The sequence below is a fragment of the Bombina bombina genome, chromosome 1 (assembly GCF_027579735.1).
Source record: "Bombina bombina isolate aBomBom1 chromosome 1, aBomBom1.pri, whole genome shotgun sequence".
Classification (NCBI taxonomy): Eukaryota; Metazoa; Chordata; class Amphibia; order Anura; family Bombinatoridae; genus Bombina; species Bombina bombina.
The window spans coordinates 866,951,463-866,973,836 of NC_069499.1; the positions used below are offsets into that span (position 1 = coordinate 866,951,463).

A 22,374-nucleotide genomic window follows, 5' to 3' on the forward strand; every position below is an offset into this window, starting at 1 on the left:
TAATGGTGATGGGGGAAACCAGACGTGGACTCCTTGCCCAGTGTGCTTAGAGGAATATGGCTGCACCTCACTGACGAGGCCCATAGAAGGCCGCAATGATCGTCTGGGGTTGTCATGTTTCTTGTTCAGAGGAGAATTGCCTGGTATTTCGGGGCTGGACTGACCTTACATGGCGGGATCAGACTGTTCTACTTCAGGAAAGTTTTCCTCTGTGAAAAGCACAACTGCGCTAAAAGAGTCTGCTCCTAGGTGGTAACTCGCCATACAACAAGCCACTGAGCTGTTGTTCGTTCCTGGTAGAGCGCTTCTCTTTTTGTATACAAATTTTTATGACCCATGGGGAGGTCTCCCTAAGGGTGATAGGGGAAACAAGACATAGACTCCTTGCCCAGTGTGCTTAGAGGAATATGGCTGCACCTCACTGACGAGGCCCATAGAAGGCCGAAACGATTGTCTGCGGTTGTCATGTTCCTTGTTCAGAGGAAAATTGCCTTGTATTTCGGGGCTGGACTGACCTTACTTGGCGGGATCAGACTGATATACTTCAGGAAAGTTTTCCTCTGTGAAAAGCACACTGGTCTAAAAGAGGCTGCTCCTAGGTGGTAACTCGCCATAGCCACAGAGCTGTTTTTTTTTCGTTCCTGGTAGAGCGCTTCTCTCTTTGTATGTAAATAACGATGATGCCCCAATAAGCATTTACACATACAGGTATAAACTCCTCCAGTGAAATGAAAGTGCTTGCTATTAAATATAACTATAACAACAGCCTCTGGTCTCACACATATATTAAGTGCCTGCCACTGCCAAATAAAATCCTTCCTAAAGGATTAATATGTCCCAATAAGAACTGCAGGAAAACTCTTCTTAGTGCAAGTCTCCATAACCTAGAAGGCAAAAACACTTACCAACAAATCTAGCTGTCCGGCAGGTAGATACTCCTCACAGAGACCTGTAGAAAAAGAAAGAACAGAGTAACTAACTCTAGCTTTCTATACCATGGGCAGCAAACATGTTAGAAAACCAAGCAAGGACTACCTCACAACTTTCTAACTGCTTTAAAGCCACCACTACTCTACTGAAGAGATTAATGTGGACTACAGCTAGACCCTGTAACGAAAAGGAATCAAATATTTCTTCAGAAACCAAACTTCACCTCCTCCATTGACAGAGGCAAAGAGAATGACTGGGGATTATGGGTAGGGGAGTGACACTTAACAGCTTTGCTGTGGTGCTCTTTGCCTCCTCCTGCTGGCCAGGAGTGATATTCCCACTAGTAATTGGAATGACGTTGTGGATTCTCCATATCTTAGGAAAGAAACATATTTTTACTGAGAGGATAAATCCACAACCCCAGTAACATTTTCTATGAATACATTTTTATTTTTTTAAATTTTTAGTATTTTTCAAAATTCACTTAAAAATTAAACAGGAAAAGAATCAAACTGAAACAACTGCTTGAATCACCTTTCTACAAAAAGCTGCCTCAAATGAAGCAAAAATATCAAAATTGTAGAATTTTGTAAAAGTATGCAAAAAGATGACCAAGTAGCTGCTTTACAAATTTGATCATGTGAGGCCTCATTCTTGAAAGCCCATGAAGTGGCAATTGACCTAGTAAAATGAGCAGTAATCTGTTGCTGTGGAGGCAGACCTGCCTCCAAATAATCTTTGTAAATCAAAAGTTTCAACCAATAAGCCAAAGAAAAAGCAGAAGCCATTCAACAAATGTATCTGCTGATGTTATCAGATTAAACAACCTTATGTAAAAAAAAAAAAAAAAACTATTTCTCAAAACAGCTTTATCCTGATGAAAAATAAGACGAGGATCAGAAGAAAGAGCAGATAATTCAAACACTCTTCGAGCAGGTGAAATAGCTAAAAGAAACAACACTTTCCAAGAAAGTAAATTAATCAAATCATATGCGTAGGTTCAAACGGAGCAGCTTGCAAAACTCTTTACACCAAGTTAAAATTACAAGAAGAAGAAATTGGCTTAAAGGAATGGTAAATTCTAGCGTTTGTGAAACGCTAGGATTTACCATTGGAATAAATAAAGGGGACTTTTAGTCATGAAGTATAAAATACATGCTGCAAGTTCCTTTATTTGTTTGAAACATTCGCAATGCAATAAACTATATTGCACCCCTAATATATATTAGTTCAAACATGTTTTCAAATTTTTAAACACACTGGCAAGTAAAAAAAAAAGCTAAAGCCAAGTTGTTTTACTTTAAGGTGGTTTTCCCTTTACAGCAGGGCTCCGGTCCCTAACTCGCTGTATGAGTGAGGTATACCTGTATATATATTTATATATAGAGTACATATATGCCAAAAGCATAGCCATAGAGTGTCTTATATAACAATAAAAAAATAATACTTGTCAACAGAAACTCGTCCGCCATCTAAGTAGCAGAGAGCCAACCCAGTGCTGAAATATATCAGTAGAGGTTAAAGAAAAAGAGTATATTCTGAATCCATAAAGGGAGGTAACAAACATGTCCTGCAACTGATTATGAAACGTTTATGAAGAAATTCCCATACGCTGAATAAAAGAATTTTAAACAATTACCCCAAATACATCCCTCTGACCAGCACAGCACACTGAGGGCAAACTTTGCTTCAAAATACACTGAAAACCCCTCTCTCTGAAGAAACTTATGCACATCTTCATTCTACAGCCACCTCCAGTGGAAAAGATTGAGGTATGTGTGAGGCAGGAGGTGTTATATAGAATTTTGGGGGGTTGGAAATCTTTGCCTCCTCCTAGTGGTTGGGAAGGTAATTCCCAAGGGTAATGGATCGTGGATTCTCACCACCTTTATAAAAGAAAAGCGGATTTTATTTATGTACTCCATTCTTGTACTAGAAACAAGAAACATTTACAAATCGTTTTTTAGGCAATCTGATTTACCCTTCAATCCTGACAGAATATAAACTTGGGAACAAACCGGCTCCCTTTAGTGTCTGGGCTCATTCCACTATGGCAGTTGGAGGCATAGTGGACAGTTTCAGTGGACAAGTTATACTAGGTTGCTATGACTACCTCCTTTCAGCAAATTCTACCACTTTAACAAGTTTGTGTCTTACAGACCATGCTTCCTCAGCCCTGGACATAAGGTTTCTTCCCAGTCCGGTAGCAGATTTGGTAATGTCCCACAAGTCACCTGAAGTTTTAGAACACTAAGCTATAACTTTGAGACTCTTCTATGCTTGTCTACAATTTGCAAGCTAGCAGTGGAGCCATTTGCCTTTAGGATTTACCCAAACCCCCGTTACTGCTCATCAACAGGCTTCATCTTGATGGTTATTAGCTTCTGCAGTGACTGAAGATGTAAGTGCTTGTTTAATGTCTATATAAGGGAGTAGATGGGACCTTACACCATAACAATTATGGAAATCTAGGCAGTTAATCCTCATACAATGAAGTCTTGGTGAATTGTTCAGTGTATTTGTATCCCAATCACAATGAAAAGAATACAGCAGACGCATATTAGCTATTTGAATTTTTTTTGCATATTAACACCAAAACAAGGCTGTTTTAAATCAAAATATTTTAGTATCTTCAATAATATATTTACAATATGCAAAGTTATGAAAAATCCAAACAAAATATACATGGCTGTTATGTATAATGTGGCATTATGAGAAATAAAATAAGTGCACCATATATATTAAAGGGTCATTATAGAGATAAAATGACATGCTCTATATTGTTAGAGTATGTAATTGTATCACTAGCGATGAAACAACTATGTGTTTAACCCCCGCAAAGATAAAAGTACCGCTCAGGATCCGCATGAGCACCGTTGGTCCTGAGAGTACACTGGGTTGTGTGACTAGTATTGCTATGTAAATCAGCATCAGTTTCCACTCAGGACCTGCAGAACCCCTTTGCAGCAGTTAAACACATAGGCCCTGATATTCAAAGATTCTCCAGCATTGGAGAGAAATTGTAGTTCTGACTTCATAAAGGCTGAACTCACTAAATTTTCAATAGAAAAGAACTCTCCAGCATTGTGAGCTCTCTCTATTTTCTATACATGAAAGAGATACCAGCCCAGTGCAATATTGCACTGCATGATATGAGATGAGTGTTTTATTACACTTTGTGCATTGCATTTTATATTTTACTATACATTTCAGTTTGGGTCCTTTCAGTATTATTGCATTTCAACTTTGCACTTTCTAGTTTGTTATTTGATACATTTTAATTTTGATCTAGCAGTGATTTTCCGATTATGCTTTGAAAGTTTCTGTGTTACTTTAATAACTTAGGAACATACTTTGTATAAAACTAAATTGCACTTTGTATTTTCTCCATTATAAATTGGCAGTTTCAGAAAGTGGGAGGGACAGGGCAGTTTTCTGAGCTAAACAGGGGAGTTCCCAGGGTTTGTTTGTAGCTCTCTCACAAGTCTAAGCAATTTAAACAAGTTGGTCTCACTGATTTGTCTCGCTAGCTGTATGGAGGTGAAGTTTGCTCAAAATTCACAATACACTTATAAAACTAACAGAAAAGTAATATAAACTAAAATATAGACATAAGCAAGTTAAATTGTAGTGAAAACATTTAAGTTTAATTTGCCATTGATGCAAACAGAGCCTTTATACCAGCACCAGGGGTTCTCCAGTTACCTTCTCTCTCCCATGTGGAATTTTGCATCCCAGAGAGCTTTATTACTTTCAATGGAAGGCATCGATCATCTCTCTGGGATTTCCAGGTTCCACCCCTTTTCTTAGAAAATTCAGTGAGTTCTGCCCCTGCAAAGTCAGCACTAAACTCTCTCTCCAAACCAGAGAATGATTATTATTTATTTAAATAAAAGACATGCAAAGTGCTATCTAATTTATAAAAGAGACACACACACAATATCAGGGCCATTGAGTTGCAGTGTTTCTAGCAATAAAATGACATGCTCTAACAAATTAGAGCATGCCATTTTAGCACTATAATGGCCCTTTAGTATAAAAAGTAAATATGAATCTTTTTATCATCTTAATCAGTTGCAGCCCCCCCCCCCCCCCAAAAAAAAAAAAAAAAGTTACCTTATTTTTAACAAGGGATCCACTCTCAGTATGTGATGGAAAAGAATGTTTAGGAATTCCTCTGGATCTGCAGAATATGCAAACGGAACACACATAAATACATTACAAAACCATACGTGTCAAACATAACCTTAAATGTACATATGTACATTATACAAAGAAGTGAGATAACAGAAGTAAATTGAGAAAAATGTTTACAATTGCATGCTCTCTGTCTGAATGATGAAAGTGTGATTTCTACTGTTCCTTTAACTCACTGCCACAATAAACCCGTATGTACTTGTTTGAAATCTGAAAGAAAAGAGGGTTTGGCATCACCTTTTTCCTCTGATGTAAAACCTGAAGCAGCCTCCACTTTTTCTAGAATTTTCCTTAGCTTCATAATTTTTGTGGCACAAACATATCCATATCTGGAAACAAAAGCAAGTGAGAAAGTGCCAACATATTACACTATGTTATAGAAAAGTGAAATATATACACATTTAAAGCAAAAAAACACAGAATAATTAACAATAACAATGAACAAATGTGTATTCATTTTGTACACAGAAAATCATGTCAAACACTGGTACACATTTTAAAACTCATAGATAATGTTATGTTCAAATAGTGGTAAAATAACAAGAAACTAAGAATTTATTTAAAACATTTTATAATTTATATTAACCCCTTCAATGCAGAGGATGACAGATAGGGGCCGAATTATCAATGTGCGAGCGGACATGATCCGCTGTAGGGGATCAGGTCTGCCGCACATCGAAAAATGCCGACAGCATATGCTGTCGTCATTTACCATTGCACAAGCATTTCCCTAGAAATGCTTGGTCAATGCCGCCCCCCTGCACATTCGCGGCTAATTGGCTGCTAGCAGGGGGTGTCAATCAACCCGATCGTATGCGATCGGGCAGATTATTGTCTGCCGCCTCAGAGGTCTTAAGACCGCTGCTTCTTAACCCCTGTTTCCAGTGAGCCTAAAGGCTTGCGCGAAAACCGCTCCATACAGAGCTTGATGAATCTGCCACATAGTCTTCCTCTGGAATATGCTCACAGTGCAGAGGAGGACAACATACCACCGTCCTGGGAGCTCTCCCTTCTGGATCAGATTTGTACATACGTGTGCAATGATGTCAAAGGGAACAAGGAAGCCCCTGCAATAGCAGGAATTTCTGTGTTTCTGAAGATGCTGGTGTGTGTGTGTGTAATGGGGGGTTGAAAGTCAACATCTCAGTCCTCATACCACTTAAAGAGACATTAACACCTTGTAATTACAAGACATTTCTGTTGTGCTGCTATAGAATAACATATCAATCAAGTCTTAACATTTTTAAAACAAATTAACATTTTTATTGCAAATATTTTTCAGTAGCCAAACTCCAGCCATCATTTGCCTTATTTGGAGGAGCCAATCTAGACATTAGTCTGCAGACAAGGCTAGCCATGGTAATAAAGTTAGTATAAAGTGCATTGTTTTGCTGTTGCTATCAGATAAAGATATACAGTAGAGTTAGCCTTTCAGAAGACAGCTAGGTGTTTTTCATGTGCATAAAAAACATAATTTATGTAAGAACTTACCTGATAAATTCATTTCTTTCATATTAGCAAGAGTCCATGAGCTAGTGACGTATGGGATATACATTCCTACCAGGAGGGGCAAAGTTTCCCAAACCTCAAAATGCCTATAAATACACCCCTCACCACACCCACAAATCAGTTTAACGTATATCCAAGAAGTGGGGTGATAAGAAAAAAGTGCGAAAGCATAAAAAATAAGGAATTGGAATAATTGTGCTTTAGACAAAAAAATCATAACCACCACAAAAAAAGGTGGGCCTCATGGACTCTTGCTAATATGAAAGAAATGAATTTATCAGGTAAGTTCTTACATAAATTATGTTTTCTTTCATGTAATTAGCAAGAGTCCATGAGCTAGTGACGTATGGGATAATGACTACCCAAGATGTGGATCTTCCACGCAAGAGTCACTAGAGAGGGAGGGATAAAATAAAGACAGCCAATTCCGCTGAAAAAAATCCACACCCAAAATAAAGTTTAAATCTTATAATGAAAAAAACTGAAATTATAAGCAGAAGAATCAAACTGAAACAGCTGCCTGAAGTACTTTTCTACCAAAAACTGCTTCAGAAGAAGAAAACACATCAAAATGGTAGAATTTAGTAAAAGTATGCAAAGAAGACCAAGTGGCTGCTTTGCAAATCTGATCAACTGAAGCTTCATTCCTATACGCCCAGGAAGTAGAAACTGACCTAGTAGAATGAGCTGTAATCCTTTAAGGCAGAGTTTTACCCGACTCGACATAGGCATGATGAAACAAAGATTTTAACCAAGATGCCAAAGAAATGGCAGAAGCCTTCTGACCTTTCCTAGAACCGGAAAAGATAACAAATAGACTAGAAGTCTTTTGGAAATCCTTAGTAGCTTCAACATAATATTTCAAAGCTCTAACTACATCCAAAGAATGCAACGACTTTTCCTTAGAATTCTGAGGATTAGGACACAATGAAGGAACCACAATTTCTCTACTAATGTTGTTAGAATTCACAAACTTAGGTAAAAATTTAAAAGAAGTTCGCAACACAGCTATATCCTGATGAAAAATCAGAAAAGGAGACTCACAAGAAAGAGCAGATAATTCAGAAACTCTTCTAGCAGAAGAGATGGCCAAAAGAAACAAAACTTTCCAAGAAAGTAATTTAATGTCCAGCGAATGCATAGGTTCAAACGGAGGAGCTTGAAGAGCCCCCAGAACCAAATTCAAACTCCAAGGAGGAGAAATTGACTTAATAACAGGTTTTATACGAGCCAAAGCTTGTACAAAACAATGAATATCAGGAAGACTAGCAATCTTTCTGTGAAAAAGAACAGAAAGAGCAGAGATTTGACCTTTCAAGGAACTTGCAGACAAACCTTATCCAAACCATCCTGAAGAAACTGTAAAATTCTAGGAATTCTAAAATAATGCCAAGAAAAAATGATGAGAAAAACACCAAGAAATGTAAATCTTCCAGACTCGATAATATATCTTCCTAGATACAATTTTACGAGCCTGTAATATAGTATTAATCACAGAGTCAGAGAAACCTCTGACTGAGAATCAAGCGTTCAATCTCCATACCTTCAAATTTAAGGATTTGAGAAACCGATGGAAAAAAGGACCTTGCGATAGAAGGTCTGGTCTTAACGGAAGAGTCCACGGTTGGCAAGTGGCCATCCGGACAAGATCCGCATACCAAAACCTGAGAGGCCATGCTGGAGCCACCAGCAGAATAAACGAACGCTCCTTAGAATCTTGGAAAAAGAACTAGAGGCGGAAAGATATAAGCAGGATGATACTGAGGATCCCTGGATCTGGACAGATACCTGGGAAGCTTCTTGTTTAGATGAGAAGCCATCAGATCTATTTCTGGAAGTCCCCATATTTGAACAATCTGAAGAAATACCTCTGGGTGAAGAAACCATTCGCCCGGATGTAGCGTTTGGTGACTGAGATAATCCGCTTCCCAATTGTCTATACCTGGGATATGAACCGCAGAAATTAGACAGGAGCTGGATTCCGCCCATACAAGTATTCGAGAGACTTCTTTCATAGTCAGAGGACTGTGAGTTCCTCCTTGATGATTGACATATGCCACGGTTGTGACATTGTCCGTCTGGAAACAAATGAACGACTCTCTCTTTAGAAGAGGCCACGACTGAAGAGCTCTGAAAATTGCACGGAGTTCCAAAATGTTGATTGGTAATCTCGCCTCCTGAGATTCCCAAACCCCTTGTGCTGTCAGAAACCCCCATACAGCTCCCCAACTTGTCAGACTTGCATCTGTTGAGATCACAGTCTAGGTTGGAAGAACAAAAGAAGCCCCCTGAACTAAACGATGGTGGTCTGTCTACCACGTCAGAGAGTGTCGAACAATCGGTTTTAAAGATATTAATTGAGATATCTTTGTATAATCCCTGCACCACTGGTTCAGCATACAGAGCTGAAGAGGTCGCATGTGAAAATGAGCAAAGGGGATCGCGTCCAATGCAGCAGTCATAAGACCTAGAATTTCCATGCATAAGGCTACCGAAGGGAAAGATTGAGACTGAAGGTTTCGACAAGCTGAAACTAATTTCAGACGCCTCTTGTCCATCAGAGACAGAATCAAGGACACAATCTATCAGGAAACCTAAAAATGTTACCCTTGACTGAGGAATCAAACAAACTTTTTGGTAAATTGATCCTCCAACCATGTTCTTGAAGAAACAACACTTATAAAAGACTGGAAAGGTTCTTTCTAGTGAAAATGAGCAAAGGGAATTGAATCCAATGCTGTGGCCATAAGACCTAAAACTTCTATGCATATATAGCAACTGAAGGAAATAATAGAGACTAAAGGAACCGATAGACGGAACCCAATAAAATTATCCCTTGTCTGATAGAGACAAGGACAGTGACACAAACTATCTGGAAATCTAAAAAAGGTGACCCTTGTGTGAGGAATCAAGAGCTTTTGAAAAAAAGATCCTCTAACTATGTCCTGAAGAGTAAGTAAATCATATGAGATTCCGCATCCTCAAAAAATAATCTGAATGAAAACAGAAAAATGAAAATATGCATTTATTGTATCTAATGAAAACAAATAATGCTATCAATGACCATAAAAAGGCAAAATAGTTTGAATAAAACTCCAAAACCCGGTTCCTCAAAAGGAACTGGAAGAAATACCCCAGAAGATTCCAGGTCTGAGCAGCGCTTGAACCCCATGGGTGCCCAGCCATGCTTCAACAGTACCCAAAATATATAGGACAGAAACACAGTTAAAGAAAGTGTTAGCCTTACTGGAATAAAATCAAAGAAATTTGGACAAAATAAATTTCAAAGAAGCCTTAACTTGCCCCTTACCAGCCAAGCTGGAATACGGCACGTACATCGCAATATTAGGGAGCTGATTTCGAACTCCAATTATAGACGTTACTTGGGAAACAACTCAGGAATTTGTTCCTTAATAAGAACAACCAAACCAGTATAAGCTTAAAGTTTTAGTCTTAGAACTCAATCTTGAAGCCCAGAGTAACAGTTAAGAATTGAATCCAATTATAAAACAAATAATTGATTATCTTAGAACAAAAGAAATATGGATTTTTTTTTTTTAAAAATCACAAAATTCTTCTAGCTAAAAAAGCTAAAGACATAGATTAACCCTCATTTGCGAAAATATTCAATAAAATGAAGACACAAATGAAATTATTAGCATGATAGTCCAGTTTAAAGGACCAGCCAATACAGTGGACTTGCATAATCAATAAATGCAAAACAACAAGACAAATGCAACAGCACCTAGTCTAGTAAATGTTGTCCCTTTAACAATGCTAAAATAAATCATAATCTGATACTTGATCTTAAAGTAAACAGAGAAAATGAAGCAATTGCAATATCCAAATAAATCACAGGACCAAGAAAAGTACCTGAAACTAAATAATTTTCCATAAATAAGATACAACTATCTAAAGGAAAATAAATACTATTTTGCTATAGAAACAATAGCATAATTAGTAGAAGTAGAGATAGCCCCAATAAATTGGAGAACCCTCCAAATTGAGTTTAACTGCTGGCAAAGAATATAGTTTAAAACCTTTGAAAAGAAAATTCTCAGCCTATTCCATTCCCTAGTATGGGGAATTGGAAAGAAAACCTCTGAAAACACAGAAGAAATAAATAGGCAGAAATAATGTCAGCTAGTCTTAAAGAACTAGTTACCTTAATATCCAAAATAATCAACACCTTTTCAACAAAGAACAAACGTACTTTAATAATAGAAAAATAAAAAAGTAGATTTGTTAGTGTCGATATCAGATGAAGAAAATTTCTGAAAGAAAAAAAAACATCATCAGAGAAGGATAAATCACTATGTTGTTGGTCATTTGAAACTTCAATAATTGAAAAAGAAGTGAAAAAAGACCTAAAAATTTTATTAGAAGGCACGAAGTCAGACAAAGCCTTTAAAATAGAATCAGAAAAATATTTCTTATAAATCTTCTAAATATTTCTTGTAAGAAAGGAAATATATAAAGCATAAATACTAATGGATTCCGCATGTAAAAGTATAACATAATAACTTATTACAAACCATAGCTAAAGATAAACATTTATAACATTTAAAATAAATGAACTTAGCTTTGGTAGAACTGAAACTCAGTTAAGCGTTTTTCCAGAAGTGGCTTCTGATTCAGAGTCAATCTGAGACATCTTGCAATATGTAATAGAAAAAACAACATATAAAGCAAAATTGATCAAATTCCTTAAATGACAGTTTCAGGAATGGGAAAAAAATGCCAATGAACAAGCTTCTAGCAACCAGAAGCAATAAATAATGAGACTTAAATATTGTGGAGACAACAATGACGCTCAAATTTTTTAGCGCCAAAAAAGCCGCCCACATTATTTGGCGCCTAAATGCTTTTGGCGCCAAAAATGGCGCCACATCAGGTAACGCCGACATTTTTTGGCGCAAAAATGTCAAAAAAATTACGCAACTTCCGGCGACACGTATGACGCCAGAAATTTTCAGCCCCCGCGAGCCTAACAGCCCACAGGAAAAAAAGTCAAATTTTAAGGTAAGAAAAAATTGAATTATTCATATGCATTATCCCAAATATGAAACTGACTGTCTGAAAATAAGGAATGTTGAACATCCTGAATCAAGGCAAATAAATGTTTAAACACATATATTTAGAACTTTATATAAAAGTGCCCAACCATAGCTTAGAGTGTCACAGAAAATAAGACTTACTTACCCCAGGACACTCATCTACATGTAGTAGAAAGCCAAACCAGTACTGAAACGAGAATCAGTAGAGGTAATGGTATATATAAGAGTATATCGTCGATCTGAAAAGGGAGGTAAGAGATGAATCTCTACGACCGATAACAGAGAACCTATGAAATAGACCCCGTAGAAGGAGATCATTGAATTCAAATAGGCAATACTCTCTTCACATCCCTCTGACATTCACTGCACACTGAGAGGAAGACCGGGCTCCAACCTGCTGCGGAGCGCATATCAACGTAGAATCTAGCACAAACTTACTTCACCACCTCCACAGGAGGCAAAGTTTGTAAAACTGATTTGTGGGTGTGGTGAGGGGTGTATTTATAGGCATTTTGAGGTTTGGGAAACTTTGCCCCTCCTGGTAGGAATGTATATCCCATACGTCACTAGCTCATGGACTCTTGCTAATTACATGAAAGAAAGTAGAAATCACTCAATTTTCAGAGATAAATTACATGAAAATGGGGCAAAATAAATAATGAACATATATTGCAAATTTGTTTTATTGTGCATTTTATATATCTCAAGGTGTTTACCGTTCCCTTTGAAGGGATATAAATAAAAACACTGGACAGTGTACACTAATATGTTCTCCCTTTTAATGTGTTCCCAATCATCAATTTTCCTACTGCAGTGTATTAAATAGTTTACAAATAGCTCATACACCTTTATTTTCTCATTTGAAATAGATGATTTTGTCTATTGTTTCACCACCCATACTGAACATTTCTGAATTTAAACAAGAAGATTTAGATAAAATAATGCTCCTAGTTGGTTTCTGTGACAGAAACAAACATTTTCATTTTTCTCTTGAAGTATTGGCTTTTGAGTAAACAGTAAAAAAACATAATTTATGCTTACCTGATAAATTTATTTCTCTTGTAGTGTATCCAGTCCACGGATCATCCATTACTTGTGGGATATTATCCTTCCCAACAGGAAGTTGCAAGAGGATCACCCACAGCAGAGCTGCTATATAGCTCCTCCCCTCACTGCCATATCCAGTCATTCAACCGAAACAAGCCGAGAAAAGAGAAACCATAGGGTGCAGTGGTGACTGTAGTTTAATTAAAATTTAGACCTGCCTGAAAAAGACAGGGCGGGCCGTGGACTGGATACACTACAAGAGAAATAAATTTATCAGGTAAGCATAAATTATGTTTTCTCTTGTTAAGTGTATCCAGTCCACGGATCATCCATTACTTGTGGGATACCAATACCAAAGCTAAAGTACACGGATGATGGGAGGGACAAGGCAGGAACTTAAACGGAAGGAACCACTGCCTGTAGAACCTTTCTCCCAAAAACAGCCTCCGAAGAAGCAAAAGTATCAAATTTGTAAAATTTGGAAAAAGTATGAAAGGAAGACCAAGTTGCAGCCTTGCAAATCTGTTCAACAGAGGCCTCATTTTTAAAGGCCCAGGTGGAAGCCACAGCTCTAGTAGAATGAGCTGTAATCCTTTCAGGAGGCTGCTGTCCAGCAGTCTCATAGGCTAAACGGATTATACTCTGAAGCCAAAAAGAAAGAGAGGTTGCCGAGGCCTTCTGACCTCTCCTCTGTCCAGAGTAAACAACAAACAGGTTAGATGTACGTCTAGATTATGCAAAAGACGTTCCTTCTTTGAAGAAGGATTAGGACATAATGATGTAACAACAATCTCTTGATTGATATTCTTTTTAGAAACCACCTAAGGTAAAAACCCAGGTTTTGTACGCAGAACAACTTTATCTGAATGAAAGATCAGATAAGGAGAATCACAATGTAAGGCAGATAACTCCGAGACTCTTCGAGCCGAGGAAATAGCAATCAGAAAAAGAACTTTCCATGAAAGAAGTTTGATATCAATAGAATGAAGGGGTTCAAAAGGAACCCCTTGAAGAACTTTAAGAACCAAGTTTAAGCTCCATGGAGGAGCAACAGGTTTAAACACAGGCTTAATTCTAACTAAAGCCTGACAAAATGCCTGAACGTCTGGAACTTCTGCCAGACGCTTGTGTAAAAGAATAGACAGAGTAGAAATCTGTCCCTTTAAAGAACTAGCTGATAATCCTTTGTCCAAACCCTCTTGGAGGAAGAACAATATCCTAGGAATCCTAACCCTACTCCATGAGTAATTCTTGTATTCACACCAATGAAGATATTTACGCCATATCTTGTGGTAAATTTTACTGGTGACAGGCTTTCGTGCCTGTATTAAGGTATCAATTACTGACTCGGAGAAGCCATGCTTTGATAGGATCAAGCGTTCAATCTCCATGCAGTCAGTCAAAGAGAAAGTAGATTCGGATGATTGAAAGGACCTTGTATTAGAAGGTCTTGTCTCAGAGGCAGAGTCCATGGTGGAAAGGATGACATGTCCACTAGGTCTGCATACCAGGTCCTGCATGGCCACGCAGGCGCTATCAATATCACTGATGCTCTTTCCTGTTTGATTTTGGAAATTAGACGAGGGAGCAGAGGAAACGGTGGAAACACATAAGCCAGGTTGAAGAACCAAGGCGCTGCTAGAGCATCTATCAGTGCCGCTTCTGGGTCCCTGGACCTGGATCCGTAACAAGGAAGCTTGGCGTTCTGGCGAGACGCCATGAGATCCAATTCTGGTTTGCCCCAACGGAGAACCAATTGAGCAAACACCTCCGGATGGAGTTCCCATTCCCCCGGATGAAAAGTCTGACGACTTAGAAAATCCGCCTCCCAGTTCTCTACACCTGGGATATGGATCGCTGACAGGTGGCAAGAGTGAGTCTCTGCCCAGCGAATTATCTTGGAGACTTCTGACAACGTTAGGGAACTCCTGGTTCCCCCTTGATGGTTGATGTAAGCCACAGTCGTGATGTTGTCCGACTGAAATCTGATGAACCTTAGTGTTGCTAGCTGAGGCCAAGCCGGAAGAGCATTGAATATTGCTCTTAACTCCAGAATATTTATTGGGAGGAGTTTCTCCTCCTGAGTCCATGAACCCTGAGCCTTCAGGGAGTTCCAGACTGCACCCCAACCTAGAAGGCTGGCATCTGTTGTTACAATTGTCCAATCTGGTCTGCGAAAGGTCATACCCTTGGACAGATGGGCCCGAGATAACCACCAGAGAAGAGAATCTCTGGTTTCCTGATCCAGATTTAGTAGAGGGGACAAATCTGTGTAATCCCCATTCCACTGACTGAGCATGCATAATTGCAGCGGTCTGAGATGCAGGCACGCAAATGGCACTATGTCCATCGCCGCTACCATTAAGCCGATTACTTCCATGCACTGAGCCACCGTGGGGCTCGGAATGGAGTGAAGAACACGGCAAGCATTTAGAAGTTTTGATAACCTGGACTCCGTCAGGTAAATTTTCATTTCTACAGAATCTATTAGAGTCCCTAGGAAGGAAACACTTGTGAGAGGAGATAGAACTTGGAGATAGATTTGGCAATTTGAAAGCTTGACGCCTGTATCAGGATATCGTCCAGGTAAGGAGCCACCGCTATGCCTCGCGGTCTTAGGACCGCCAGAAGTGAGCCCAGAACCTTTGTAAAAATTCTTGGGGCTGTAGCCAACCCGAATGGAAGAGCTACAAATTGGTAATGCCTGTCTAGAAAGGCAAACCTCAGGAACTGATGATGATTCTTGTGAATCGGAATGTGAAGGTAGGCATCCTTCAAGTCCACTGTGGTCATGTACTGACCCTCTTGGATCATGGGTAAAATGGTTTGAATAGTTTCCATCTTGAATGACGGAACTCTGAGGAATTTGTTTAGGATCTTTAAATCCAAAATTGGTCTGAAGGTTCCCTCTTTTTTGGGAACCACAAACAGATTTGAATAAAAACCCTGTCCTTGTTCCGTCCGCGGAACTGGATGGATCACTCCCATTACAAGGAGATCTTGTACGCAGCTTAGGAATGCCTCTTTCTTTATCTGGTTTGCAGATAATCTTGAAAGGTGAAATCTCCCTTGTGGAAGAGAAGCTTTGAAGTCCAGAAGATATCCCTGAGATATGATCTCCAACGCCCAGGGATCCTGAACATCTCTTGCCCACGCCTGGGCGAAGAGAGAGAGTCTGCCCCCTACTAGATCCGTTGTCGGATAGGGGGCCGCTCCTTCATGCTGTCTTAGAGGCAGCAGCAGGCTTTCTGGCCTGCTTGCCCTTGTTCCAGGACTGGTTAGGTTTCCAGGCCTGCTTGGATTGAGCAAAAGTTCCCTCTTGTTTTGAAGCAGACAAAGTTGATGCTGCACCTGCCTTGAAATTTCGCAAGGCACGAAAATTAGACTGTTTGGCCTTTGATTTGGCCCTGTCCTGAGGAAGGGTATGACCCTTACCTCCAGTAATGTCAGCAATAATTTCTTTCAAACCAGGCCCGAATAAGGTCTGCCCCTTGAAAGGAATGTTGAGTAATTTAGACTTTGAAGTCACATCAGCTGACCAGGATTTGAGCCAAAGCGCCCTACGCGCCTGGATGGCGAATCCGGAATTCTTAGCCGCTAGTTTAGTCAAATGAACAATGGCATCAGAAACAAATGAGTTAGCTAGCTTAAGAGTTCTAAGCTTGTCAACAATTTCAGTCAATGGAGCTGTATGGATGGCCTCTTCCAGGGCCTCAAACCAGAATGCCGCCGCAGCAGTGACAGGCGCAATGCATGCAAGGGGCTGTAAAATAAAACCTTGTTGAATAAACATTTTCTGAAGGTAACCCTCTAATTTTTTATCCATTGGATCTGAAAAAGCACAACTGTCCTCAACCGGGATAGTGGTACGCTTTGCTAAAGTAGAAACTGCTCCCTCCACCTTAGGGACAGTCTGCCATAAGTCCCGTGTAGTGGCATCTATTGGAAACATTTTTCTAAATATAGGAGGTGGGGAAAAGGTTCTCAAGCTTAAATTTAAAATTAGAAATCTCTGAATCAGGTCTCCCCGATTCAGAGACGTCACCCACAGACTGAAGCTCTCCGTCCTCAGGTTCTGCATATTGTGACGCAGTATCAGACATGGCTCTTACAGCATCTACCCTCTCTGTATCTCGTCTAACCCCAGAGCTATCGCGCTTGCCTCTCAATTCAGGCAATCTGGATAATACCTCTGACAGGGTATTATTCATGATTGCAGCCATGTCCTGCAAAGTAATCGCTATGGGCGTCCCTGATGTACTTGGCGCCATATTAGCGTGCGTCCCTTGAGCGGGAGGCGAAGCGTCCGACACGTGGGGAGAGTTAGTCGGCATAACTTCCCCCTCGACAGACCCCTCTGGTGACAATTCTTTTATAGATAAAGACTGATCTTTACTGTTTAAGGTGAAATCAATACATTTAGTACACATTCTCCTATGGGGCTCCACCATGGCTTTTAAACATAATGAACAAGTATCCTCTGTTTCAGACATGTTTGTACAGACTAGCAATGAGACTAGCAAGCTTGGAAAACACTTTCAAGCAAGTTAACAAGCAATATAAAAAAACGTTACTGTGCCTTTAAGAGAGACAAAATTTGAAATAACAGTGAAAAAAGGCAGTTACACTAACAAAATTTTTACAGTGTATGTAACAAGTCAGCAGAGCATTGCACCCACTTGCAAATGGATGATTAACCCCTTAATAACAAAAACAGAATAATAAATGACAAAAACATTTTTTAAACACAGTCACAACAACTGCCACAGTCTACTGTGATTGTTACCCTCCTCAAACACGACTTTGAAGCTTTTTGAGCCCTTCAGAGATGTCCTGTATCATGCAGAGGGAAGCTGAATGTCTCTGTCAGTATTTTTAGCTGCACAGAAAAGCACTAAAATAGGCCCTTCACACTCATATTGCAACAGTGGAAGCCTCAGGAAACTGTTACTAGGCAAAAATCAAGCCAGCCATGTGGAAAAAAACTAGGCCCCAATAAGTTTTGTCACCAAACGATTAACATGCCAGCAAATGTTTTATATTAAACTTTTATAAGAGTATGTATCTCTGTTAATAAGCCTGATACCAGTCGCTATCACTGCATTTAAGGCTTAACTTACATTAATCCGGTATCAGCAGCATTTTTCTAGCAAATTCCATCCCTAGAAATATGTTAACTGCACATACCTTATTGCAGGAAAACCTGCACGCCATTCCCCCTCTGAAGTTACCTCACTCCTCAGAATATGTGAGAACGGCAGTGGATCTTAGTTACTTCTGCTAAGATCATAGAAATCACAGGCAGATTCTTCTTCTAATGCTGCCTGAGATGAAACAGTACACTCCGGTACCATTTAAAAATAACAAATTTTTGATTGAAGTTAAAAAAACAACTATAATACACCACTCTCCTCTTACTACGTCCATCTTTGTTGAGAGTTGCAAGAGAATGACTGGATATGGCAGTGAGGGGAGGAGCTATATAGCAGCTCTGCTGTGGGTGATCCTCTTGCAACTTCCTGTTGGGAAGGAGAATATCCCACAAGTAATGGATGATCCGTGGACTGGATACACTTAACAAGAGAAAAAGAAATAAGGAAGACTTGTGTAAATAGGCAGATACGATAAATAGGTCTGCTTTCCCTGCTAGCTTCCCTGGTTTCAATTAGAAGTAATAGTTATTTTATATACCAAATCATACCTAAAGGTGCAATTTCCCATACATTTTAAACTCTGCAGCTGGTATAACAAGTCAATGTAAACACATTAAAGGGTCACTGAACCCAAATTGTTTCTTTTGTGATTGAGATAGAGCATGCAATTTTAAGCAACTTTCTAATTTACTCCTATTATCAATTTTTCTTCGTTCTCTTGCTATCTTTATTTGAAAAAGAAGGCATCTAAGCTTTTTTTTTTTTGGTTCAGGACTCTGGATAGCACTTTTTTATTGGCTAAATTTATCCACCAACCAGCAAGGACAACCCAGGTTGTTCAGCAAAAATGGGCCGGCATCTAAGCTTACATTCTTACATTTCAAATAAAGATACCAAGAGAATGAAGAAAATTTGATAAGAGTAAATTAGAAAGTTGCTTAAAATGTCATGCTCTATCTGAATCGCGAAAAAAAACAAAATTGGGTTCAGTGTCCCTTTAAGGAGAAACCAATTTTAGAGTACACTGTCCCTTTAATAGAAATAATTTTACTTTTTATTTCTTCTTTTTTTTACGTAATTTGTGCAGAGTTAATTACTTCCTGTAACAATCCTACAAATAATCTACAGGAAGGCATATCAAGCTTGATGTCATAAATCGTCTAGAGTAACTTGAGCTGGTTCGAGTTAAGTGAATGCAAGAGAAACCGTAAGTCTGTTTTGCTCATGCACAGTAGTGGCAGAATGCAGCTAAAATTCAATAGATGTCTGCTCTCTTATATCCCTGAGGGCAGTGGCTACAATGAGACGCTCATTTTGCAAGAAAAACAAAAATGTATGCTTACCAGATAAATTTCTTACTTTCCTGGCATAAAGAGTCCACGAATCCATTACAATTACTAGTGGGAATTCAACTCCTGGCCAGCAGGAGGAGCCAAAGAACACCCCAGTAGAGCTGTTAAGTGTCACTCCCATTACCCATAATCCCCAGTCAAGGAAAATGGAAATAGAAGATGACACAAGGGTAGAGAGGTGCCAGAGATTTACACAAAAAAAACTGCCGTATTAAATCAAATTAAGGGTGGGTCGTGGACTCGTCATGCCAGGAAAGAAATAAATATATCAGGTAAGCATAAATTTTGTTTTCTTTCCAATGGCATGGAGAGTCCACAAATCCTAGAGGACACAGAATGGAAATGAGTGAGAACAAGACAGGCAGGCATAAACAGAAGGCACAACCGCTTGAAGATCTTTTCTCCCCAAAGGAAGCCTCATCCAAGGCAAAAGTATCAAATTTGGAAAAAGTATGCAAAGAGGGCCAAGTGGCGGCCTTGCAGAATTGCTCCACAGATGCTTCATTTTTGAAAGCCCAGGAAGAAGAGACAGCCCTAGTGGAATGAGCTGTAATTCTCTCAGGATGCTGCTGTCCAGCTGTCTCATATGCTAACCGGATATTGCTTTTCAACCAGAGAGAAAGAGTAGTAGAAGTGGTCTTCTGACCCTTATGAGAAAAAACGACGAACAGGACAGTAAATTGCCAAAAATCTTTAGTAGCTTGAAGATAATATTTTAGAACACGCACAACATCCAGGTTATGCAACAGGCGTTCCTTCTGAGAAGAAGGATTCAGACAAAAGGAAGGAACAACAATTTCCTGATTGATGTTGCGATCCGATACTACTTTGGGAATAAATGCCGACTTAGTATGAAGGACTGCCATATCTGCACGAAAAATAAGGTAAGGGGAATCACACTGCAAAGCCAAAAGCTCAGAAATTCTGCGAGCAGAAGAGATAGCAAGGAGAAACAAAACTTTCCAAAATAACAACTTAATATCAACTAAATGCATAGGCTCAAACGGAGCCTGCTGCAAAACTTTAAGAACATAGTTAAGGCTCCAAGGAGGAGTAACAGGTTAAAACACAGGCCTGATTCTGACCAAGGCCTGAACAAAAGATTGAACATCTGGCAGATCTGCCAGACATTTGTGCAAAAGAATAGACAGTGCAGAAATCTTACCCTTCAGAGTACTGACTGACAAACTTTTCTCCAGGCCATCCTGAAGAAAAGACAAAATACGGAGTACCCTCACCCGACTCCAAGAGAAATCCCTCAATTCGCACCAATAAAAAGGTATTTACGCCATACCTTATGGTAAATCTTACGAGTAACAGGTTTACAAGCCTGAAGCATGGTATCAATTACCTTCTCGGAAAAACCATACCTAGCCAAAACTAGTCATCCTATCTCCAAGCAGTTAGCTTCAGAGAATCTAGATTTGGATGGAGGAAGGGACCTTGAAGTAGAAGGTCCTTCCTCAGAGGCAACCTCCAAGGGGGAAGAGATGTGACATCTTCAATAGATCCGCAAACCAGATCCTACAAGGCCAGGCAGGAGCTATTAGAATCACTGACACCCTCTCCTGTTTGATACAAGCAATGAGGAAGGAGAGCAAACTGAGGGAACAGGTACGCAAGACTGAAGCTCCACTAGAGCATCAATCAGATTTGCTTGTGGATCTCATGATCTTGACCCATACCTTGAAAGCTTGGCGTTTAGACGAGATGCCATCAAATCTAACTCCGGAACCCCCCACCTGAGGGTTATCATTGTGAATACTTCCGGATGGAGAGCCCACTCCTCGGGATGAAAGGTCTGCCTGCTCAGAAAATCCGCTTCCCAGTTGTCCACCCCTGGGAAGTGGATGGCAGAGAGGAGACAATTGTGAGACTCCACCCACTGGAGAATGCGAGAGACCTCCTTCATCGCTAAGGAACTCCGAGTTCCTCCTTGGTGATTGATGTATGCCACCGAGGTGATGTTGTTCGAATGGAATCTCATAAACCGGACCAAACTTAGTTGAGGCCAGGCTGTTAGAGCATTGAAGATTGCACTCAACTCTAGGATGTTTATGGGGAGAGAAGACTCGAGTCCAAAGCCCCTGAGCCTTTAAAGAACCCCAAACTGTTCCCCAGCCCAACAGGCTGGCATCTGCGGTCACAATCACCCAGGATGGTCTCAGAAAGCATGTACCCTGAGACAGATGGTCCTTCGAAATCCACCAAGCTAGAGAGTCTCGTGTTAGGGATCCAGAACTATCCTCTGTGATAGATCCGAGTGGTCTCCGTTCCATTGTCTGAGCATGCATAATTGTAGAGATCTCAGGGGTGGAAATGAGCAAAAGGAATAATGTCCATGAAAGCTACAATTATACCAATTACCTCTATGTACTGCGCCAGTGATAAACGGATAGAGGACTGAAGTGAACGACAAGAAGCGAGAATTTTGGATTTTCTGACATCCGTCAGAAAAATCTTCATGGACAGAGAATCTATGATCGTCCCCAAAAAAACATAACTTGGTGTCTGGCACCAGGGAACACTTTTCCTAATTTACTTTCCATCCATGGGTACGAAGAATAGACAACAGAGTGTCTGTATGAGATTTTGCTAAATAAAAAGATGGTGCCTGAACCAAAATATCGCCCAGGTAAGGTGCCAGCGCTATCCAGTGAGATCTGACCACCACCAAAAGGGCCCCTAGAATCTTTGTAAAGATCAGAGGAGCCATGGCAAGGCAGAAGGGAAGAACAACAAATTGGAATTGTTTGTCTAAAAAGGCAAATCTCAGGAATTTGTGTGATGATCCTTGTAAATAGGTACATGAAGATACACATCCTTCAGGTCTATGGTAGACAAACTAACCCTCCTGAATCAAGGGTAGAATGGAGCTTATAGTCTCCATCATGAAAGATGGAACCCTGAGAAATTTGTTAAAACATTTGAGGTCTAATATGGGTCAAAAAGTTCCCTTTTTTTTGGGAACCACAAGGAGGTTTGAATAGAAATCCTGACCCTGTTCCTCTACCGGAACTGGGACAATCACTCCCAGAGAAGATAGTTCCTTTACGCAGCTTAAGAGGGCTTCTCTCTTTACCAAGTTTGCTGATAACCTTGACAGGATGAATCTGCCCCTGGGGGGCA

At 39.8% G+C, this 22,374-nt stretch overlaps 1 protein-coding gene across 3 annotated transcripts in view; it reads right to left on the reverse strand.

Moving 5' to 3' along the window:
- Window positions 1–22,374, reverse strand: part of CYLD (CYLD lysine 63 deubiquitinase) — a 467,344-nt gene that overhangs the window by 58,246 nt on the left and 386,724 nt on the right. For all 3 annotated transcript variants that reach the window (XM_053699515.1, XM_053699514.1, XM_053699513.1), the window contains 2 exons: window positions 5,365–5,456; window positions 5,047–5,113 (listed from right to left, as the gene is read on the reverse strand). In XM_053699515.1, coding sequence (XP_053555490.1) covers window positions 5,047–5,113; window positions 5,365–5,456 — 159 coding nt within the window. The remainder of the gene's footprint in view (window positions 1–5,046; window positions 5,114–5,364; window positions 5,457–22,374) is intronic.